This window comes from Lissotriton helveticus, chromosome 12 (genome assembly GCF_964261635.1).
Source record: "Lissotriton helveticus chromosome 12, aLisHel1.1, whole genome shotgun sequence".
NCBI classification, from domain to species: domain Eukaryota; kingdom Metazoa; phylum Chordata; class Amphibia; order Caudata; family Salamandridae; genus Lissotriton; species Lissotriton helveticus.
Genome location: NC_136073.1, coordinates 312,901,393 through 312,926,864, shown reverse-complemented (window position 1 = coordinate 312,926,864; position 25,472 = coordinate 312,901,393). Strand labels below are relative to the sequence as shown.

The following is a 25,472-nucleotide window of genomic DNA, read 5'->3' as shown; positions in this document are numbered from 1 at the left end:
CTAATATATATTTTTAATCTAAGTGTGAGATTTGCCATTAGCTGAAATAGCAAAGTCGAACTAGCAGTTTAAAACTGGTCTTCCAGTTTGCAGTGGAAGGCTGGGAGCCATGTTGTGCTTTGTCACACTCAGGGTGGCACAATATGTGCTGCAGTCCTTGGTGGGCACTTTAATTTACAGGCCCTGGGTACCCTGGGGCCCAAATACTAGGGAGTCAAAAAACCAGCATCAGCAGTCCAAAACTTTGAGGGCAGAATGTAAAAAGAGGCATTTCTGTACAATATGAAATTGTTTTTTTGTTTTGTTTTTATGACTGAACAATCTTGAAATGGGAATGATTCTCCAGTCATAAGTGTGGAGTTAGGGGCAAAGGAATGACCATTAGGAATGTGTTGAGCTCACAGTAAATTATAGCTCATTCTGAATCTTATTTCCACCCTGTTTCTGCACAAAAATGTACTTCAAGGCAACCAAGGTGTATAATTTACCAGAACTCCCCCATGTCTTTTCGGGGGAGTGATTTATTTATATGTGCAAAATATATGTGTAAATGTATAATTCTGCTGTTCCTATGCACCTATAATGCCTAAATATCCCACGGGCCCCAATCGGAGGCGTCCGGTGAAGGGGGGTGTGCAAAGGGCCCCCAAAGTCAATTTCCGACACCTGTTTCATGTCTGACAGACCGATTCGGAAAGGCGATCCGAATCTGACATCGGAATACGTTGGGCGGAAACGCGGTTCATAGACCTGTACTATTCGGCTCCGACCAACTCAGAGTCTCCGAATGCCAGTCAGAACCGATTCGGATTCGGTTACCTTTCCATCATAATCGGTCGGTCAGATATGTTTCCGGGTCGGTCGGGTCGGTCGTTTGTTTTCCATCCTAAAGCATGTTTGAATTTCACTCCTCTCAGGAAGTTATTCCTACAACTTTTTTCCATCTCCTTCTTCTGAGAAAGATAAATTGCTACGCTTTTTTGCATGGCAAGCATGCAGTATTCGTTTTGCTTGACAGATCCAGTGACTTCAGGGAAGCTGGCTTTCTTTTTGTTACTTTTGGCCTTTCTGGACAGAGTAAAAACGGTTCTAAAGTTACAGTGGGTTAAAAAAAATAATCAGAATGGCATGTATGAGTCAGGAGGTGTTTGGACAAAATATTTAGTTCTAAATATCGAGGTCATAAATATCGGGGAAAAAATATTGCATAACAAAAATATCATGATGCAGGAATACTGTTGTCAAGAATACTGATTGTTTTAGATAAGTGATATCATTTTGTCATGCCTATTTCTGAAAAAAAAATCCTTCTTTCCTCACATCATATTACTTCAGTGTAGATTGTAATCTTTGCTACATATACATCATGAATAAGAGTAACTACTAAGATAATATATAGAGGCACAAAGGTGTTTCAGTACCCTCAGGCTTCATGGGTGTCCTCTGTTCTGGCTTGGTAGGGAGGACCCTCATGAAAGGATATACTATGAGGCTTGCAAAGGGCTTGCCTGGCTATGGGGCAACCTTACCCAAATTTGGTGAACTTATGGACACATGTAAACTTACAAACTCACAAGCTCCAAGGACAAGGGACCGTACCCATTTATTCTTAGCTGCCCAGACTCCTGGACCCTTCCTTGCTTCTACTTTTTTCCATATTTGGGGTTTCCTCAGAAGCTTTGGGCCCGCCACATACCTTTAGGTCATTTGCTCCCTGCCTATGGGCGTCATGAAAAGGTTGACCCTTTTAGTCATTCCTGATTTTATATTTTTTTTGTCCAAAAACACTGTGCATGATGTGAAATGCAAGTCTCATACAGCAACGGATAAAGTTGTCACACGAGACATAGGGTAAGTTGACAGCTCTGTGCTGGTGATATGCGCAAGTTACGGGGAACATATCAGATGACACGCTGTTCCCACATTATTCCGACATATTTGTCCACTCCTCTCAATACCCTCCACTTTATTGACAGCAGCAGAAAAAACGATGTCCGTGGGGCGATTCTGGCCTCCTTGAGGATTTTCTATAAACCAAATTTTTTCAAGTTTCTATGCTAGTCCGAATAATAATTGTGCCATGTTCAGATGTTTAATGTCTATTTCTTATGGAAAGTCTTGGGACCAGATAACTGAGCGTAATCACCCCCATGTGTATCCCTGCTTTGCCAGTCTTTCCAGGGATTAGTCAAATGCTTTGCTCCCCAAGCATATTGTGTAGAAAAGTCCATCCATGTTTTACTTGTCTCAACCCTGCTGTCATTATCAGCAAGAAGTGGTTCTAAATAGTTTTTTTATTTCAAATATTTTTATTGAGTTTTCAGAAAGAACCAGCAAAATAAACAAAGTACAGTGGTGAAATAAAATAATCAAAGGATGCAGCAATATCACATCATTATACAGGGGGATACAGTTGGCGGAGGGCAAAAGTTGGGTATATTCTGACAATCAAGCCGGTTGTAACATCAACTTTATTCATACGCAAATAGTACAGAAATATTCTGTACAGTCTCGAATATGGCAATAGTCTTATAAGAACAGATCATATCATGTGAGACATACAGAGGTGAAATGAAAGACAGAAAAAGAAGACTGTTGGCACTAAGTTAAGGAGGAAGAGTGGTGGTGTTAGAACCATTGGAGTCACTAGAGGGATCTAGTAAGGATGTTGTGGTTTATAAGGTTCTGAGGTTGGGTGGGTATCATCTGAGCAACCCAGGGAAGGGCTGGTTCAAGGAGGCTTCAAGATAAAGGAGGAGGCACACAGTGAACCCCACATTGCACTGCGAGATGAGCGCCAAGGTATGAGTTGTTGTGGTATTTTGTCAGCGCCTCTGAGGAAGGCAAGCCATTCCTGCCACATTTGGAAAGAAATTATTTTAGGGTTTTTCCAGTTGTGTCACTTTAGATTTGGATCTGAAGAGACTATGAGGAGTGATTTAAAATTATTTCTTATAATATTTTATTTATCAAGGTAAAAACAATGAAGTTACAATTTAAAATTGTTCTAAAACACGTTGGAGCAGTAGAAGGCAATATCGAGGGGAAAAGTAGCAAACAAAATCAAAAAGGACATTTATGGTACAGAAATGTGATAGCAGTAGGTCAGATTCAAGTTTTATGGCATTAATCTAGCGTGACATACATTTCAACCAAATAAAGTCATCCATTGCAACATCTTATCAAAACAATATCGGATTCTCCAAACACTAAGGAAAGGTTTTATATCATGTGGGGAAATAACAGTGGCTGAAGATATTCCGTCTAATCTGCTAAATCTTGCATAAATGTGTCATCCTTCCTGGCATAGGTTAGATGCATTTCTGGGTTGCGAAGCCAGGGAGTGGCGGTGATTCCATATTTACCTAATCAACAGAGCTAGCCAACATCGCCCACGAATGCTAATAGCGGCTCTTCTATTATCATTGTAAGGACTGAAAAGATATATACAAAAGGCATGTTTTATGTGTGTTTATGTTCTGTATCAGTGCTTAACATGACACCGGCACTTATGGCAGTCTGCCACATGATGGCGATGTTTCTCAAATTTTTTATAGACGAGCTCATCCATTGTTTTTTATTGCAGTATAATTTTAAAATGACTAGTACTTGCTGCCAAAGCCATTCTCATAGCTCGTGGGCATGGAAGAGTCAGAATTGTCATACTTGTAGTAATGCGATGGTTAGTAATTGATTTGTACGCGTAATTGGTAGTACCAACAGAGGCAATGGGCGGTGCAAGTGGAAGTGGCCTCCTGACATTGGCACTTATTTTTTTTGTAAACCACGCACAGTGTATCAGAGGCGCAACTGGAGCCACATTTCGGTGGGGCAAATATAAATTTCAGGGGGGGGGGGGTAATTATTCCAGAAATATGCAGAGTGGAAATACAGGGGCTCTAAGAAGGGTTGAAAACACAATAAAGCCTCGTTAACAAGTAAATGGTCTTTTTAAAGACCTGTGAAGTACTCGGTGCGGCTGCAATAAGACGGTCGCCAGCCCGGGAAGCTGTCTCCGCCCGGGCTGAAAAAGACGAGGGGGGGGTTGGGGGGTGTTGGGGGTTCGGGGTAGGGGGCTGGAGCCCTTTGAACTTTTGAGCCCATTGGGCGTTGAGCACCTGCTGTGTATAGATTAGTTGTATTCACGATCCTGCCCACGAGATACCACTAAAATTCAGCAATACAGAGGTATTCCCATGCGGTAGATTACAGTTTCGGAGTACCCGCCTCGACTTCCCATGCCCAAATACAGAAAGAATTCTCTCTATCCTCCATGCGCTGGATTATGGCTGCAAGATTCGTTACATATTGCTTAAAAGGGAAACAAGCAAATTCTCATACGCTAAAGAGCTGTATATGGCTGGTCCTCAACAACCCCGCTACATCATGGAATAAATACCTAACGTTCTGCCTCAAATTGCTCGAAGCGGGGGACATATGGTCTTCTTCTCTGCCCAACGAAACGAAAGGAAATCTCTTAATCAAGCAAGCAAAAATCCTTTCAAATCAATCGGACACACAACTGGTACTTAAGCTCTCTCATGGCACCTGGGCCGCCAAATTATACGCTCCGAAAACCCTTCCATCCTATCTTGCATCAGCAATGAAACCGTATATTAAACACCAGCTAATGAGATTTCGATTTGGCCTAATTCCGCTGAAAGCATACAAGTTTGGGCAAGGGTATAAGATAGGAGCCTCCTCCCAATGTCGGTTTTGCAAACGGGGAGAGGAAAACTTAATTCACATTTTGTGCATTTGTCATCAATTGCGGCCACAAAGAATATTCTGGCTGAGACCAATTTGGCTCCTTCTAGGTATCAGGACATGCCAAGAAGCACTTGAGGAATGCATGAGGGGGGATTCGCCTCAAATGGCGACCCGCTTTGTTAAATTCCTTACCGAAATTAATTCCATGACTCTGCCCTCTGTGCAATGCCTGAATTTAATTCCCTGCAAGTAATCGATTTTTTTGACTTTCCTTGTCTTTTTACTTTCCCTTCCCACCTATTCACTGTTTTAGTTTTTAACAGTCTCGAATGTTTTTACTACCGTTTTTTTTGTATTCTTGCATATTGCAATGATTTTAAATAATTGTGCAATAAAAACTTTATACTTATATATACTCGGAGTAGCCGCATTTAGGACAGTTAACGATTTTATCCTTCTCTATTTTGCGTAGCAAGATAAGGAGTGTGCGCGTGTGGTGTAAATGTAAATGTCCAGTATTTGTAAAATGCAAACAATTACCCAAAGGTGTCAAGGCGCTGGGGGCCGTCAGGAAGATTAAGCGAGTTATTGCCCAGAGTCACATGGTGCACCTGCCACCGGTGCCGGGATCGAACCGTGATCCCCAGCCAGGATTTCTCCTACCTAGGGGTTCCTGGCTACATGTTTTCAGTTAGTGTAGCAGAAGTTAGGGGCACATCAGTGAAGGAGTTGCAGGAATCTCTTGCTACGTTAACCAACCTACCAAACCGCAGCAATCGTGTGGGCCTTATTTATGTGTCTTTGGCCTCTGTACACAATGCAAATTCACTGTTAAGAAACAAATTTTCCATGGACCTTCTTAAAATTGGGCAATTCCCATAGTACCATACCTGCAAATGTGGACTTTATGTGCATGTTGTTTTACTGTACTGGGTCCACTGCCGTTGGGCTAATGTAATTAAGTGAAGAGAACTACGGCATCCCCAGTCAGCTGCGCACCGTAAATAGTCCAGGTTTTAGTCTCCTTATATTCCCTCATGTAAGGTCTTGAATCACTCATCTGCAGTATGCCTTCGATAACAGGAAGCAATCAAACGCTTGCTTGGCAATAGTATAAAGCAAGACTTCAAGTGGGACGGGTCCCTCCAGGTCTTAGACGCAATATTAATTTAAAAACGGACAATGAAAAGGGTCCCTTTGGCCCTGAATTCATGTCCTTAACTTTTCATGCAAAAACACAGATTGATTTCTGAACAATGCATGTAAAAAATGTTAAGGTAATCCATATTGTTCCTGCTATATTTCACATGCTTTACCTAATCTTGCATTCCCTATGTATGTTTCCTTTTTTCAGGATGCTGTGTGATGGCTTTTTTCAGGCAGCATATTACAGAATTGATTTCCACCAAGTGTTCATAATGTGGCACAATTAAGTTGTGGCTGAAGGCAGTGCAAGTTTCACTCAGTGTCTGTTAGTGGGGCGCAAAAAGGTGTTCAGAATCCGTGGTCATCCAATAGTTGCAGTGGCGGCTGCCTTGTACCGTGGGTGGTAGGGCAGGGGGAGAGCACAACAAAAAAAAAAAAAAGAATAATTCACTTACCTTCTTGCAGCACAACGTCCTCCAGCCTCAAGTGTCTTCCAGGAAGCTCCCAATGCAAGAAAATGCACTACCCAATCCTGGTGCTACTTTCACAGCATAAAAGCAGCGCCACTATTGGATACAGCAGGCTCTCCCAGCACTCGTAGGAGTACTGGTGGCCTGTGCTTTCTCTAACCCAGCTAGGACAGCTAGGTTCAGAGAACTTTAAAATGTCCTGGTTGGCCAAGACAGCCAACCAAAAAAACATGCACATTTCAAAGTGCGTAGTTCCTTGCTGCTGCCACTCGGCAGCGTTGGCCATGGGCCGTCCTGACACTAAGGGGGTCATCACGATGGCTATGAGACCGCGGTCTTACCTCTATCACGACTACCTTCGCCGCCCGCCACATTAGGATAGCGGGCAATGTGATGGCAGTTGGAACCACTGACTGCCACGCACCTGATGGGCTCCTTGAGCCTGCCGTTGTGGCGGATGGCCTTGCAATCCCTGCATTGGTGGTGGTGCCTACCAAGCACCGCCATAGGGATTACGATGTCCCTCCCCGCCAGCCTTTCAAAAGCTGGCGGAAAGGGACATTGGGGATCCATAGCTGGCCCCCCTTTCCCCTTGGCCCTAGGCTGTGGGCACTGAGGGGGGCATCTATGGTGACCCCCTACATGTCCCTGCACCATGTGGCAGGCACCACATAAGTGTGGAAAGCAGCAATAATATGGTAAGGTGAAGTATAAGATCATGATAGAGAACCCGCTAAAAGTAAGGGGCATTCTGGAGGAAAATGCAAAATTGAATGGCCTCATTGAATGGGTTAAATCAATACTTCAGAATTAGGAGACTAACTTTACCAGAATTTACTGAAGTCCTTTGCCTAGCTTAAAAAGGAATACGGGACGAGCCAAAAGATTCCTAAAAATACCAGCAGTTAAGACAATCATATAGTAAATATCTGAATGCATGATTTATTGTCGAGTGCTTTCAATTAAAAGGGAGGGTGATAATGGAAAGTATACAAGATGGCCACACAATTGGCATAAAAATATGATTAGTTCCCCATAAAAATTAAGGAAGCGGACAGAGAAAAGGGAAAATTAGATAGGTGCACTAGTAGACACTGAGGCATTGATGTTGGAAGTACAGAACAGTTGAAGATCAGTGCAACTGAAACACCTGCACAGAGAATCCATTTTGAGCATTAATAAAGCGCTCTATTACCGGAAACGTATATGTTCTCATGCCAAAATCTGATCAGAGGTTGAAAAGTTGCTTTCCCTACAACCCCAATTGGGTTAGTACATTGTGCTACCGTTTTTTGCGGTCACAAAAAGGCAAAATGCCCCTCTGCGACCGCAAAAAACGGTCGTACATCTGGCCCCTAATCTTTTATTGTGCTTTTTTAGCGTCAGATACGAACATTGTATTTCTATAAAATAGGCACTTGTAATACTTGTATCACATCGCATCAGGAAAAAAGCACAGTATTTTCAAAAAAGTTATGCTTTATATCAAAATGGTTTGCTTACCTCATCTGTTAGGCACCGTCGCATCTGTCTGTCAAATTCATTGCAATGGCCAAAATATTTCAAAAAGTTATGCTAAAAAGGGAAAGAATATGATGAAGTACATTAAGAAGTTACTCTATGGATAATTTATATTTTGCAAAGTAAATCAATAAACATCGTTTCATTGTTAATGTCTTTTCATGTTTTGCATTACGTTTTTTTTGCAAATATTATTGTTCAAACTTCGTCGCAGAACATCCTTAAAAAAATCAACTGTGTGAGAAAAAAAATAGAATTCAAAATGGTATATTTCAAAAAGTAGAGGTAGAAAAGTTGGGGTTCACGTTGCACAACACAAAAACAGAGGAAGCAAAGATACATTTTACCATTGTATTAATCTATATATACCTAGCCCAATCAATATCCCTATCTGTGTCATTTTTCTTTTCCTTACACCTATCTGTTGCTACAATATTTCGAGGAGTTATCCCACTACCATCTTTACGGTATTTACCATAATATCACAGGTACACCTGCCATTAGGATATATTTACATTTGAGAAACCTGAAAAAAGCAGCTCCAGAAACATTGCTTCTTGTGCACATGCTTAGAACAGTTAAAGAAATACCACTGATAAAAGTGCGAATAGACGTGGATGTCTCTAGCAAAACAAGTGACAGTTTAACAGTCATTATTAAAAATGTCCATCAGGAAAAACCCTACATCTATAAAAACGGTTTCGGGAACTGAAACGGTTGTAATGAAACAAAGGAAAGAGTGCATTGGAATTTACACACTCTAACCAGGGCAGACGGTACATTAGCCACGTGTTCTTAGATATGCCCCATCTGTCAAACTCTAAACCAGGTCCTAGAACATGATGGCAGAGCAGGTGACTAAACTGGAACAAACTAACTGGCAGCATTGTCACAAAGGTGTTTCCATTGGAGCTAGGCTGGCTGCTAAAAAGGCTTTTGTGAAAAACTAATGGGAGGTTATGCACGAGGCAAGGACTGGTCCATTGATAGTTGCGGCCTTCCATCTGATGCTCCAGGGAGAGCTTATCTCCCTTCCCCAAGCTGCTGTACCTTTTGTATCCCTCAGCTGGGGTGACTGGCTGGTTAGGCTACAGCACTCAGTTTGAAAGGTAGAACTGCTTATATACCAGGGGACCAGAAAAACATTATATGTAATTGATCACATTCCTGCTATCCTGAAATATAACATATTCTTCTAGGCAAGGATGAAAATGGTTAATAGCATTCGACTGGCACATAATCACCCTTCCAATGCTCTACCCCTAGAACGTGTAATGCGCCTCCTCCAGAGCTTCGTCCCAGCTCATCACTTTAATTAAGAAGTATCTCATTACCTTTTTATTTAGCACGTACTTCACCAGCAAGGTTTAAAGCAGCCCCCAAGAAAGTTCAACTACAAAATGTATCCTCAATCCCCTGCCTCCCTGCTGGGCGAACAGCTGGCAGGACCTTGAACCCATATCATCATGGATGCCACTGCATTCTTCTTACTTTACCTGTAATACTGTTTTACCACTCCTTCCCGTATCTTACAACACAATGAAGATCATCCGCTAAACACTGGGACATCCTAGCTTGGCCCTCTGACACAATTACTTAATACCAGAATGCCCTCATTGTAACAGAATACAAGGCTCTTGCAGATGTATACTTCAGGCTCTATTGCCTAACACCAATACTCGTGTGATCCATTTCTCAATCACCCCTGAGATAAGTGATATCACAAATCCTAACCCCTTGCGATCATTGGTGTCAATCCATGGGGATTATTTCCTACACTATTACAATTCTATTAGCTTTATATCAACGCACCCCTGTTGTGTAACATGGTCCCCAAAGGGACTTGTGGAAAGACCAAGATCCAATACTCAGCTCCGATGGAAAAATGACTTAAATATCTCTTGACCTACCCTGTTGTGAAATAAAATCTGAAGTTAACTACATAAATCATCTCGTACTGCTAATGCTACACAAACCCTATTTTTTATATATAATTGATCATTGACACATTATGGATTACATAAACGGAATTCTAATTTGCTTACCAATTGTTGGTCTTGTAATGCACTTCATGCCAACTTAAAACATGCGCTTTTAAATTGCAAGAATGTTTCAGAATTTTGGTATAAAGTTTGGGGGCAGATTAACTATATATTTCGAACTAATATACCATTGAATATCATTGCTCTGGTTCTAGGAAGTTTATCAGGCAAATAGAATTGTTGTACAATTAATGTTCAGATTCTTGATCTTCTTGCTGTAGCTATTCAACAGGTTACAAAACACTAGGAATATATTTCTAAAAATGTTTTCAAGCATGGTGGTATGGTGTTCGTTCGAACCAAAGACTAGATAGAGCACTTGTCAGACTGATGACTTTGTTATCTAAATGAGAATTACTTTGTTCTCCAATCACTACATTTTTAACTAAGATTTCTGCTGAATTCAATTTGTATTCTCCATGTATTGGGGAAGTGTCAAGCCACCTTGATATGTTCTACTTTAAATAATTTATAGGAAATGTTATTGCCTTTCATACTTATTTATGAATGCTTATTTACAGTTTCATATTGTATATTTACCTATATATTATAGATTCTCTGAAATGACAGTTTGAATTTTGGATTTGGTTTTAAATGTCTTCCAGTTCCCTTCCTTCACTTCCCAATGCCATGGATTGTATCTATATTTTCCATATTCAATACAATCATAACTGTATTCATAACAACATTTTAATGTACTTTATTGTTCTTAATATTGATTGTCTTCTAACATAATGTCAATACATTTTCTTTAAACTAGAAAATACATAGAACAATAAAAACAATATTTTCAGCGCTTTCAAGGTGAGTGCCATGTTGCTTGATGCAATGTCACATCGCAGCATCAAACGTAACCAATTCAAGAAGTCTTTATTCGATTGATGCATCATAAAAGACGTAAAATACAGTAAATACATAAATAAAAACATCTAAAACCAATATTAAATTACTTATACAGGCTTCTATGAATGAGTACAAAATTGGCATTACCACATAGATTACCAATGAGCATCAGATATAGTGAACTAGTCATTAACAGGTAAGCAAGCAAACATTATTAAACCCCCAGCTATTTACTTTTGATGAACCTGGTTCTAAGCAACCAAGCCCACCCCAAATATTTAGCTACCCCCACAACAATTATTGGGGTCAGGTTAGTTTTTAAAATTCTGCTTGCTTCGACAGCCGAGCGGGTACCTAGGCATCTACAAACCGGGCTTAACCATTTGGCTCTTGGGGCTGTGTACAGAGGACACACAAACAAAAAATGATTTACACTTTCTCCATGACCAAGACAGTTTGGACAGTGCCCACTTTTTAGTGAAATCCCCTAGAGGCAGCGAGCCACATCTGAACTGGTGGAATAATTTACGATCCAGGGGCTTTGTTATCATGTCCCAATATTGTTCGAGCTTGGATATGTCTTTAAAAACAATAAATAGACTTGTAAGATTGCTGGAACACAGACTCAAGTGTCTATTATAAACCACCCAGTCCCAATAGTGCAATTTTAGGTCTTTTTTGGAGGGAAAGGTTGCTAATTCAGGACCAGACCACAAATCACCATACCCCAGGGCAGAAAGGGTAGAGCTTAAATCCTTAAACCAGCCTATGTTTGAAGAACCAGGACGATCTTTGACCTCCAGGCAGGCCCTGGCATAAAAATGGAGTTCCGGCGTTGTCCATAGACGTCGCCAGAATGCCAGTGGACGGAATCTCGCTTGATCCTCCACCGGTTGACACCCGAGATCATATAAAAGCGGGATCCGCGGAGTTGACTGGGGCAGACCCGTTGCCATCCTGAGGAATTTGTTTTGGGCTGATCTCAAGGGATCCAGTTTGCTGAAGCCCCATAGCTCCCCTCATATAAAACTGAGGGTAGAACCTTTGAGCCATATATCTTAATTAGTGGTGAAATTGGCCGGGTAAAGGAGCCTTTGTGCTCTTTAATGAGCGCACCACCTATCTGCAAATGCTTTAGGGCCATAAGCTCAACCTGGTGGGACCAACTAAGGGTCTCGCTAAAAGTAACACCCAAGTAAGTAAAAAACTTGGTTTGTTCCAATGGGGTACCCCCCATAGTTACCCTTGCACTAATTTGATTGTGACCTCTTAAAACCATGAATTTGGTCTTAGACACATTCACTTCAAGCTCGTGTTCGCTGCAGAAAAACTCAAACCTCGACAAGGCTTGTTGAAGGCCCTGTCTGGTTTTTGAAATCAGGAGTGTGTCGTCAGCGAACATGAGCAGGGGAATTTTCATTCCGGCCAAAGACGGAGCGTCCGTGGGATGGTTTTCAAAATACTTGGTAACCCTGTTAATATATAAGGAAAAAAGGGTAGGGGCCAACACGCACCCTTGCCTGACACCTTAGGCCACAGGAAACCTATCCGTCACCTCCCCTGGTTTGCCCCAGCGGACCTGGGCATAGGTATGTGCATGTAGGTTCACCAAGAGACGAACAAGGGGGGGTGGCATGCCCAGTTCTAATAGGCACTTCCACAACCCAGCCCTCGGGACGAGATCAAAAGCAGACCTCAAGTCCACGAAGGCTGCGTATAGGTTACCTTTACCCAAGACAACAGTCTTCCAATAAAGAAGCATGAAGCGGAAGGCCTGATCTAGAGTGCTCAGATGAGATCTGAAGCCAGCTTGAAGAGGGGTTAAAACATTATGCTCTTCTATCCATTCCTGAATCCTGGCAAGAACAAGACGGGCTGTGATTTTTTGCACTGCGTCAATAAGACTGATCGGCCGATAGTTGGATGGAACCGACCGATCACCTTTTTTATAAATAGGCAGGATTTCTGCACCTGCCCAGGATTCGGGAACCCTAGCACCTGTGGCCAAAGCATTTGCCAGCTGGACTAAGTACGGTACCCAGAGGTCATGATCCTGTTGGAATAAATCGGCAGGAATGCAATCGGGACCAGGTGCCTTTCCCCTTGGAATAGATTTCAAAACTACTTCAACATCTCTGACCGTAAACTCTATGGGGTCATCCGACAATGGCCAGCATATGTTTTCCTGCGCATCACTGGGGCACCTAAATTGTTCCTCAAAGTAGCGAACCCATTGTTGTTGGTCCACCGAGGCTGGGCTCGGACGGTCGTCCTGGGACAAGCCCCATTTAAGTAGGTGCCAAAATTGTTGCATGTTCCTAGAACCACATGCTTCAGTTAGAGTTGACCATCGTTCTTCATCCCAATTGGCCTTAGCAGAACGTTTAGCAACATTAAAAGCCTTCCTACAAGACCTAATTAAAGCAAGATTCTTAAGTTTTAAAGCTTTGAACAGTTCTACATGGGTCCGACGGCACTCTTCATTGAACCAATTGGAGGATTTCGTGGACCCCCTATTAGCCCTTTTGGAAACAAACTTTGTGAATAGTTTTTTTAAAGACATGAACAAGCTGGTATGCGTGTCAGTAATAATTGTGTAAATTTCCTCCTGTGAATCACACTGAGAGATTACGGCCAGGGAGTTAAAAACCAAAGATCTGATAGTTTTGCGTGCTTCAGCATCTACAGAGATCTTTGGCCCGCGTACCCTCCTCATATCAGTAGTGAGTACAACTGCCTCCTGAACTAAGTTGGGCAGGCATTTAACCGGCCCTGAAAAGCTGAAATCCCTTAATTCCGCCACCAGTGGATTGTGATCACTTTCCGGACGTGACTTTACTTCCATATCCACTACCACATGCCACAGTTTTACATCCAATAATATATAGTCAATACGACTACTATGTCTACCATTACTAAAGGTGTGTTTGCCCAACCTGTCGGAACATACTCGACCATTTAGAGCACGTAATCCCCGATCCAGACACAACCCTTTAATAAAGATAGCCGCTTGAGACCATTTTTTAATCGAGGGAAGGTCAAGTTGAGGAATCCCCCAGGCCAGATCCTCTGCCTCTGTTATGAGGCCATCATCCGAACTCAATGGTTCGAAACAGGTGTTTAGATCGCCCATTACAACCATATGACCAGCTACCGGAGCATCACTTAAAAAATCATCTAGTCGGAGAAGGGCAGATGAAACCCTACCACCCTGGACGCCCCTAGCATATGTTAATCAACAAAATATTCATCCCACTAGTAGATTTAATGCTAACTATTAAAACGTCTGGGCTATCAATAAAGACTTCCTCTGCTGACACTCCCTCACATTGACGAACCCAAACTGACAGGCCACCCATAGCTCGACCTCTATGTCCTCTGATAGTTGGTTTACTAAAGTTCAGGTAGCCAGAGAGGAACAGAGGTAAGAGTGCCCAGGTTTCCTGAAAGGACCAAACGTCACCTTGACGTATAAAATTGATCCAATCAGGAATACAAATGCGCGACTCAAGACCAGCTATATTCCAACAACCATTTCTAGGTACTGAGGCGCTAGATATATCTTTAACAGAGGAGTGGGGATCGTTATTCAAGAGATCGACTACTTCTTGCAAGGGGGCAGCTCCATTTATGTCGTCAGCATAGGTGCAATGGGACCCACCCTGAATACCTAAGACCCCATTCACTCTCTCAACAATTATGCCCGGCACCGTTTTAACACTCTCAACAATTGGGTCAGCAGATAACATTATTACGGGTACCCTATCCATATCATCAGTTGCGCACAAATAAACAGAGCCCCCCTTAGCACTTTGGGCTGCTTGAACCATTAGAGTTTTAACATAACATAATGAGTTAGCTGGGGCATCTGCAGTACCCGTACAATCTGAATTACCCTCTGTAACCCAAGATGGAATGGCTGGTCAATCGTTAGACGCCAGCCCTGATAAGGCGTCATAGAGGTTCCTCAGCGGGATGTTCCAGTACTCATTAGGCTGAATGTATTTGCTTTGTTTGTTGCGATCGGGATAGAAGCTTTGGGGCTGATTGAAGTGTGGAAAAACTGGTGTAGGGGGGAGACCAGAGAACTGGGGTTTGTTAAGGAATGGAAAAATTGGTGTAGGTGGAGGGCCAAGAAGCTGAGGCTTGGGATTTACCCAACTCGGGGTATGTGAAGAGCTATTATAACTTGATTGTGCGTAGGAACGAAACAGAGCCTCTGGATTTATTTGTGGTCCATAAAAACTGGGAGTAAAGTTGGACCATTTAAGAGATTGTTGTTCTCTTTTGGAACAATGTTGGCCAGATGGTTTGAGCAGATTCTCAGGGTAAAAATAACTGAGATTCCGCGTGGAAATCCCACCCTCGTTATTTCCCACATACCAATCTGTAAGGTGGGATACGACTCTGTGATCCCTAAAGTTAATGATCACTGTGTCACCCTCTATATCCTTAGGGCGTAAACCCACCCACTTGCATCTTCTGACTGAAATAATGTCCCCATTAAGATGGGCAGGAAGGGGTCTATTAGTTTTCAGCCAGAAAATGACTTTGTTTTTTAAGTTTTCGTTATTTTCCCGGTTCCTATTAGAAATTGGGGGCACACCCGTCAGGATAATTACAAAATTGGCTGAGTCAGGGGGAAGTTCCACAATATTCCTACGTGTTAGAGAATGTCTGTAATTAGGGTTATCAGTTTTAGCAGCCCCATGTTTTACAGATGGTAATAATCCCTCATTAGATGGTTTGTTAGAGACCACCATAGTCTTCGCTTTAGCAGAGTTAATGGCATGAGGGGGTTTAGATGCCAGATCCGGGGCCTTAGGTTTTATAATACCTTCGATATTGTTATTTTTAGCTTGGTAACTAGAAGCAATATTTATAGCACTAGGCGCAATGTTTACAGCACTAGGCATAGAAGATGTATCAGCCTGCCTATCAGAGCTCGCAGGAGGGGGTAAACCCGCAGACGCCAAAAATCGATCAATTTTTTCTCCCAAAATCCTCACACGCTCCACTAAAGGTAGCATGTATGATTTTATGAGTTTCTCAAGAATGTCGTAACTCTCCTTATTAAACCCAGTTAAAACAGCCTCTGGCGAAGTTGGGTGGTGTAGGGTGACTAAAGGTGCCTCAACCACAGGCAATGCCATAAACTCGGTGTTAGGGTTAGCTATAAAGGGAGAAGGGATTTGATGACTAGAACCTTTTCTTTTAACACCACCCTTTTTCCTTTTTTTCCTAGGTGGAGAACACACAACCTTTTTGGCCTTGGTAGGCTTAGAACCGGTGTCACTAACATTAGGTAACAGAATGATCTCACATAGACCAACACAGTCTAAAGACCGATTAGTTAGTGTTGAGTGTAGATTAGGTGCCATAGTCTGGACGACTGGAGTATTAAGGTCAATGAGGCTAATGGAAGCGGGAGATGAGCTATTTATGTGGGCCTCACTATTAATACTAGAACGAGCTGGGGAGATATTAGGAACCCTAAATATACTGGGAATTTGGTCCGTACCAAACATATCAGCTTCAATGGCCGTCTTCCCTTGAACAGCCAATTCCTGTGTATTATTTGAGTCCGGTTGAGTGGACAGCGGCAGATTCTTAAGATGTTCAATGGAGCGACGACGATCAGCGCGTCTCTCAGCTAAGAGGAGTTCCTTATCAACCTCCTTGTGAGCCTTCTCGAAATATTTATCGAGCGGCCCAAGGAAGGAAACACCCACACCAGAAGAGAGAGAGGTAGTCATACCAACTAATGGACTGGATATAGCTATCTACTCTCAAAACCCACCTAACTACTCCACAGAGGTACAACAACAACGTAAAACAAATAGACAATACGTGTCAGTGACCTGGCCCAGCCCGGCCTCCTTTGGCCCCTGACGGCCACAGACGGTCCCGCCCTTGTCCCGGGCTTCTCCCGGCGCTCTCCCGCGCGCTCCCGCGCAACGGATCACTGGGATACTTTAATAGCAATTGGGATAATTAGAGGTGTTCCTTTACCGTGGTCCGGTGCTCAGGGGGCGGGGCTAGCAGGGAGAGCGGCCAGGTGTCTTCAATCGGCCAGCAAGGACTCCTGGAACATCGAGTCCTTGCTCCTGCTCGCAGCCCTGCTTGGCCCCACTACACCCTGATAAGTTAGTTTTTAAGTGGCGCCCTGTCCTTGCCACTTTAACACAAAAGGCGAGTTCAATGGTGCAAAATCACGGCAAGCAATCCCGCCAGCTCCAAACTGCTCCAAACACGAAGGATTCAAACGTAACAACGCCATATACATTGCATCACAAAATATGGAGGCCATCTTGAAAGCAACCTTGCCAGTTGGGGATTTGCAAAGCCAATCATGTCACTCGCTCAACACCGACAAAGCAAGACTGTCTGGGTTTGCCAATGCTTCTCTCCCTTGCATCGCCTCACAATTACAATATCTCACTTCCATAGGAGTACAGCAATGCTGGCTACAGTCCTGTATCTGCCTGCTTGCAGTGTATCTGGCAGAGCAAGGTGAGAGAGGTGAGATGGTGAGACACTTCTCTCTCTAAAAGTGCCCTGCTATGGGCAAGAAACAAGCCACTTGTAAAGATAAGAAATCCAGGAAATCCAGTGAAGTTTGAAGTAGGAGTTTTTTGGAATACAACCCCACCCAGCGTACGGAGCATCCCTTCAGTGGAAAGCCAAACGGTGACTGAGAAACATCGTTAGAACTTCCACCGAGCGGACCCACCATGCGTGAGCCACACATTTGAAACATATCAAGGTACATGAGGCATTGCGTGCAACATGTGCGTGAACAATTCAAAGAACAACAAAGCATTGTGCGATACTCGCGCAATGCCCGTTAACCACTACACCACCTTCCCCCTTACAATAAAATGACAACAAAAAACAAAAGAGAGAAAGGTGTAATACATATTTCTTAATATCTGACAAAACCATCAAATCTTTTTTAGAACCTTAATTGAACGACCACGAGAAGAATATGCATAACCATTTTGAGCATTTGAACAAGTAGAGGAAGGTCAAGGAGTTAGAGATGCCTGAGAAGGAATTTCGTCCTTTCTTGACAAATCAAACCAGTGACTCCAATCTAAATCCTCTTCACCTCTCCTACGCCTACTCTCCATAATTTCCACCTGACGAGTAGATACCTTAACCAGTTGTCTCTTGTTCTACCACCCTTTTCTGTCAATAAAGGCAGCCCCTTTGCTAACTTTAAGAACTTTAACTGGGTCTAGAAATTTTGATTCTCCTTTTCTAACTTTGCTTGGCTTCTTAATTAAAACCCAGTCACCTACCAGGACATCTGTATTAAAGGAATTGCATTTTTTATCAAAATTAGCTTTAATCCGAACTTGTTTGTCATTCACTCTCTCACAAACTTCTTTCAAATTAATTTTCTTCTCCCCAGCGATATTCTGTAACCAAGTTGGAAACAAAACAGAATGTGCCTCCCTACCTCTTAAAGTAAAAGGTGAGATTCCAGTGGTACAGTGAGGTGCTGAGTTGTAACTCCAAACTATCTGCCTAATGAAATCTTCAACATTATGGTTGGAGGACAACGCTGTTTGTATTCCTTCTTTGATCACTTTATTTCTTCTCTCCACCAAACTGTTCGATGAAGGAGAATATAAAGCAACTTTAAGTTGTTTAATGTCTAATTCTCATTCACATCTTTTCAGACACAAAGTGGGTACCGTTATCAGTAACGATAACCTTGGGAGAACCCTCCAAATGGAAAACCTTACTCAAAAATGAAATTGTAGAGTCAGTTTCAGGAGCCTTTACAAAATCGTGATACATCCACTTTGAATAATAATCAATCAACAAGATAATGTATTTCTTTTCTTGCTCTATGACGGAATATGGGCCAGAAAAATCGAGACCAACTTTTTCCCAAGAAAAGCATGGAAATTCAGTAGGGTGTAAAGGAACTCTTAGAGTTTGCCAGTGCTTATCCGATAGAAGACACTCAGGACAATCATTGATTGCTTTTCTCACTTGAGTACCTAAAGAAGGCCACCAGTAATGTTATTTTAGTGACTCCTAAATGACCCTGGTGTGCCTCATTCACAATTAAAGGTCGTAAATTAGATGGAGGAACAAATTTGTCTCCCCTTCGGACACTTTCGTTCTCTACTGAAAGCTCTTCAGACATCCGTGAAAATATACGCAAGACACCTTCCTAGCATCTAGACTCAGGCCAAGAATGAGTTGAATAATCAATGACTTTCTGAAGCACTACATCTTTTTCACGAGCCAAATTCCAATCTTTTTCTGACAAAACTGAATCGTATTCACTAACAGCATCCACTACTGCAACACATTCGATATCCTCAGAAGAAATATCCTTGTCATCATCTCTGAGCATTGACAATCTTGAAAGACAGTCTGCTTGAAAATTCTTTCTGACCTGGATATGTTTAATATTAAAATGAAACTCCTGTAATCTGGATACTAACCTCATCAACCTAGCTGACAAGCAAGAAGAGTTTACTTTGTCAAAAATATAAATCAGGGGTTTGTGGTCAGTTAAAAGTTCAAACTTCCGACCCCAAATGTACATCTTAAACTTCTGCACTGCCCACACGCATGCCAATGCTTCGCTTTCGATAGTACTGTACTGTTGTTCAAATTAATTGAGAGATCTAGATGCGAAAGCAACAGTTTGCTCGCGACCATTTACTCTTTGCGTTCGTACTGCCCCAAGACCGAAAATACTAGCATCTACAGTTATGCTAGATGTACAATCGTCTCTGAAAACATGCACAGCTTGAGCAGACACAATCAATTTCTTAACATTACAGAAAACTTTTTCAAGATCAGAAGACCAGTCAAAACTTTTACCTTTCCTCAGAAGCATGTGCAAGGGCTCACCTACCTGAGCATAGCAGGGAACAAATCTGGCGTAATACTCGGCCAATCCTAAGAAAGATCGTAAAGAGTCTTTATCAGTGGGATGTTTGGCATCCTCAATGGCTCTAACAACTGAAAACTTAGGTTTGATTCCTTGATTGGAAACTGTGTGGCCCAAATATTCTGGTTCCTGAACTGCAAACTTGCACTTATCATTACGTGCAGTCATATTTTTAGACGTCAAAATTGAAAGAACTTGTTTTAGAATCATATTATGCTCCACTACTGATTTTGCATAAATCAAAATATCGTCTAAATAAGCCTGTACACCACTGATTTCACAAAATAGAGTATCCATGAGCTTCTGACAAACACTCCCGGCCGACGCAAGGGAGTCGTAAAAATGTGTACGCTCCAAAAGGAGTAACAGAAGTTGTTAACTCTTGAGAATCTTTTGATAGGGGAACTCGGTGATATGCAGATCTCAAGTCGATTAAAGAAAACCATTTAGCACCTCTTAAATTTGCTAACAACTCATGAATTTTAGGCAGTGGGTGGCAGTCTACAATAATATTTTTGTTTAGAGCGCGCAAGTCTGCACAAAGCCTAATCTCTCCAGTCTTTTTGCGTGCGACTACGATGGGAGCAACCCATTGTGAGGAATCTGTAGGTTCTATAATACCTTGGTCGAATAACTTCTTCAAAGTATCTTTCAATTCATTCCTCACACTCAAAGGAACAGAACTAACTTCATGTGAAATAGGCTGAGCTCCAGGAATCAATCTGATGCGGTGTGCAAAACCCTTAACAATACCCACTGTGTCACTGAACACTGGTTTGAACTCGTAAATAATTTCTTTACAGAACCTCAGAATCTGAATCTGACATGTTACATTCAATATTACATACAGGAAGTTGCCCAACCTTAATTGGATTTTCATCACCAGGAACCAAATATAGACCCATGCGAGCGAGGTCCTTCCAGCCGATGATATTCTTTCCTTTCTCTGCAACATACATTTTTGTTATAGTTTCTCTACCAAGACATTGTACCAAACCAAAGAAATACCCAATCATATTTATGTCTTTTTCCCCAAATGCTTTTGGATTCACATCAGATTGGATGAGATCTACCTTCCTGGTCCATAAATCATAAAAGGTAGTATCCCTCAGGATTGTAAAAGGCAAACCTGAATCAGCCATCACCTGTAAAGGAACATTGTCAATAATAGCAGAGCCTAAAGGACCTTTTATGGAATCCTTTTCACTATCACAATCTAACGTAACAATTATGTTGTTGAGGGAATTGCTACAGGTGTCGACATCTGAATCAATATAGTTCACATTCAATGACTTTTTGACGTTCCTACATACCTCTTGAAAATGCCCCATATTTTTACAAATTACACATCGTTTGTTGATGGCAGGGCAATTTGGAGAATTGCCAAAGTGGTTTTTGGATCCGCATCTGTAGCAAAATAACGATTGTTTCCTTTGGACAAATTTAGCATTTTTGTTCTTAACATTTACTGCACATATGGAATGGTCATGATCAGTTTCTGATGACGAAACAAGATTAATTCCGCTTTTAGAGGCATCCTGGATTGCTTTACTGGAGAGAGTGGAACGCTCAATGCTTAAAGCTACGTCAATTACCTCGGACAGAGAAGGGTTTTTGCATCCTAAAATCCTCTCTTTAATTTTACGTGAAGCGCAATTAAAAACAAACTGATATGTAGTCTTCAACTTTTTCTTCCTCTTTTTGTTTCCTCAAATAAAAATTATGTCGCCTTAACATAATGTTTGGTTCTTCTGAAAATTGTTTTTTTAGGTGTGCGACTGCTTCCAGATAGACATCCCATTGTCTATCAACTGCATGTGATGTAGGCGGAGGAATAGGAACAATACTATGAAAAATTCTTTGGGCAGCTTGAGCAAGGCATCCAAAAAGCAATGCAAATTTACGGGCAGGAGAATAACCAACAGCGTTAATAGCAACTAAATGGTTCTCAAAGAGCCTAAACCACTCCGACCAAATAATTTCAGGACTACCAGGTGTTCTGAGAAATGGAGGAGGTTCAGTAATCTGTTGAAGTTGAACATTAGCCATTACAGTAATGAAAATGACAATAACAATCTAAATAATTAATGAAACCTGTGAAAGGAAATCATTAAATTATGAAAAATGCGGTTAAATACACTTAGATGTACATATAAATAAAGCGTGTGTGTCACGGTTGAAGAATCCGACACACTGCAGTTGAAATGAATCTTAATCTTGCATATCTATTAGTGAAAACTAGTTGAAGAATGATCTGACGAAAGTGCACATCGCTGTTGTAGAACGAAACGCACTGCAAATTGTTTCAAAATCAATACTAATTGAATGGAGCGTGCGCGTTGCTGGTGAACTATCTACGCACTGAAACTGTCTTTTTAACCAAGAACAATTAAGTATGCGTGTCGCTGAAAGCTCAACGAAACGCGCTGTCAAAATCAATAAATAATAAACTCCAAAGAAACAATGTATCAAGTCAGGCTTCAAAGGTTGGCAAGGTGGTGCTGTAGGATGTATAACCTCAGCGTGTGCAGTGTATTTCAAACAGGGACAAGTATCGTAAAATAATTTGACGCTCAAACATCCTTAGCAATCAGTCACAGGCGGAAATGGAGAGACTCATTGGCCAATAATAAAGCGTGTCTCAATAAAGTTGCAAACGGCTTCCAGTTAAGAAAAGGGGGTGGTGATGAACAGAGTGCCTGAATTAAGCAGACCACTCTTACCCAGTCCAAAGATCAGGGCTTGATCCATCACCGTTTTTTAGCTCACTGCACCATCCCAGCTCAGAACTTGCTGTTAGACGGGGACCCAGAGGGTCGGCCGAATACTGGGGGAGAGGCCTCCGATGAGGGCCGTCTCCGGCGATCGTACAGACAAGTCACTTCCCTCCCCACAGATAGACACCACACAAGGATGCGATCAACACTCTTTATATAGGGTCCTTGCGGCAAGGTTATCAGCGGTACAGGAGATTCAGGACTCGAGGGTCCTCTCAATTCTAGTCTCTGTAGGGAAAGGGGGTAGCGGGACAGTCTCGGTACCGGATCGGTACAGGAGGTGGCAGGAGGGAAGCTCACAATCCTCGAGCTTAGGAGTCTGCGGGGTCGGGCCGCGGCAGCGCCAGCAGGCCGAAGCGATGGCTCAAGTTGCAGAGGGCCGCGGCAGCGCCAGCAGACCAAGATGATGGTTCACGTAACAGAGGGGGCCGCGGCAGCGCCAGCAGGCCAAGATGATGGTTCACGTAACAGAGGGGGCCGCGGCAGCGCCAGCAGGCCACGATGATGGTTCACGTTGCAGAGGGCCGCGGCAGCGCCAGCAGGCCAAGATGATGGTTCACGTTGCAGAGGGCCGCGGCAGCGCCAGCAGGCCAAGATGATGGTTCACGTTGCAGAGGACCGCGGCAGCGCCAGCAGGCCAAGATGTTGGTTCACGTTGCAGAGGGCCGCGGCAGCGCCAGCAGGCCAAGATGAGGGTTCACGTTGCAGAGGGCCGCGGCAGCGCCAGCAGGCCAAGATGAGGGTTCACGTTGCAGAGGGCCGCGGCAGCGCCAGCAGGCCAAGACGAAGGGTTCACAGAGCAGGGCTGCGGCAGCGCCAGCAGTCCGCCAAGGATGAGTTCTTCTCGGGGTCTCTCGACTCCAGGATACAACTGCCCTCCTGGTCTGGGGCTGCCCCAGTTATAGGTCTGGTTCCCTTTGATGTCCGGACCCTCGCGCCTTGAGGTCGGGAGGTCCGGAATGAGGGAGTCCCGACACCCAGCAGGGGGTTGGAGCCAGCGCCCAGGGAGGCCGGGGGTGATCGACACCCGGCGGAGGAGAGCCGTTGACGCCTTCTTCTTTCATTGACCTGCCAAGTGGTCTCTTTACCTCCTGTGTGGAGGTTGGTGCCTCGATGTCGGGGCCGGGCCGGGCCCAGGGTTGGGGTCGAGTCGAGGCCACGTGGCCTCGTGTTGTAGTGTCCAAAGATGGCTGCCGGGCCGGGGCCATGGGGCTGACGGGGACCCGGCCAGCCGGTACGGGAGGGTTCAGGAGCTGGAGTCCCGGTGTGGATTACCTCGGGGGGTTGCCGGGGTGGCTCTTGCTGGGGATTCAGGGAGAGCCGGGGTCCGGGCCCTGTTGTGCGTAGGAGGGGATGGCCCGGCTACGAGGCCTGTCCAACACTTGCATATAGCCAGGTTCTGAGCTGGGATGGGGCAGTGAGCTAAATAACGGTGATGGATCAAGCCTTGATCTTTGGACTGGGTAAGAGTGGTCTGCTTAATTCAGACACTCTGTTCATCACCACCCCCTTTTCTGAATCGGCTTCCAGTTAAGGCACTCGCAAGAACAGTAAATAGAGTGTGGGCCAATGGGAGCTCTTAAAGTAAAAATTTCACGTACCTTTTCCAGCCAAACCATTGATGAAGAGAAATGTTCAAATCCGACCGGAAGACTAGAGAATAACCGGATTTATGGAGATGGTAAGTCGATAAGGGTTGACGAAGGATGTAAAAAAATAAGAAATTCCTTAGCGTGGGTGTGGGTGGAGTCTCCCCGATCGTCGCCAAATGTAAAGATAAGAAATTCAGGAAATCCAGTTAAGTTTGAAGTAGAAGTTTATCAGAATACAACTCCACCTTGCGTACAGAGCATCCCTTCAGTGGAAAGCCAAACGGTGACTGAGAGACATCGTTAGAACTTCCACCAAACGGACCCATCATGCGTGAGCCACACATTTGAAACATAGCTAGGTACATGAGGCATTACACGCAACATGCGCGTGAACAATTCAAAGAACAATAAAGCATCGCGCAATACTCGCGTGATTCACGCTAACCACTACACCACAGCAGAGCAGACAGCTTATCTTACAAAATAATACTTGCCCAGAGCCAAACTGCCCGCCTCTCTCCTGATGAAGGAATTCTTTGTTTATTTTTTTCCACATGCTTCAGTACCGGCAAAGGTTTTTTTTGCAGTGCAACAACAATGTTGAAGGGTTTGCCCCTTCACTGCACATGAAAACAGTATTTTATTTTCAGGATCAGCTGTTTGGCTTCCCAGGAGTTGGTCCATGAAAAAACGCTCTTAAAAAGCACAACTGTGTGGCACCATTAGGAAACCCCTAAAAATGAACATGAATGAATGGTTGTTCCCGATATTTATTTGAGCAGTTTCTCAATGTTGATGGAAAGCGTGACATCAACACTTTTGGCCTGAAACGCATTTTCACAGAGGATCTTTGTTGGGATCTCGTGCTGTTGTTGATCTCGGGCATTCTCTTCTGTGTGTTCCCTGGGTGGAACATGAAATGCAGTGATTCCGGCAGTTGCTGCCGGGGAGCTTTTCAATCTTCCTTGAAGATTAAGTGAAGATTCACAAGGAGCTCTGTAAATAAATAGAATAGAGCAGAATCCATATCCTCAGACCTTGAAAAGGGAATCAATTACTCGATCGTATAATTAGCATAGAAAGTAAATACATAATGTTCCACAAAGATTCTGTAAAAATAATTTAAAATATCATGTAAAATACGAAGCATCCCATGGTCTTTCAAGAGTAACTGTGTGCACATTCTAGCAGAATTGTGTCAGAATATATATACTTTCAAGTCAGCCATTTCTTTCTCGTGCTATGTACTATAACGTTTCTGCCTCCACACCTACCTCTTTGTGGCACTGCTTTAGTTGGCTGATGAGTATGTTGCACTCTTCGGTATGCAGATGCGGAGACAGGTCTGGATGCATGGCAACCTGCAGATACTGTGAACAAAACATTTGGCTCCAATTAGTTCGACAAAGTTGAAATTCTTAGTCACAACATATCAGGCCATGCATGCT

At 43.1% G+C, this 25,472-nt stretch overlaps 1 protein-coding gene across 4 annotated transcripts in view; it reads right to left on the bottom strand.

Moving 5' to 3' along the window:
• Positions 1-25,472, bottom strand: part of CMC2 (C-X9-C motif containing 2) — a 105,804-nt gene that overhangs the window by 26,145 nt on the left and 54,187 nt on the right. For all 4 annotated transcript variants that reach the window (XM_078671019.1, XM_078671018.1, XM_078671020.1 and 1 more), the window contains 2 exons: positions 25,299-25,394; positions 7,830-7,901 (listed from right to left, as the gene is read on the bottom strand). In XM_078671019.1, the coding sequence (XP_078527145.1) occupies positions 7,830-7,901; positions 25,299-25,379 (153 nt within the window). In that variant the 5' untranslated portion in view covers positions 25,380-25,394. The remainder of the gene's footprint in view (positions 1-7,829; positions 7,902-25,298; positions 25,395-25,472) is intronic.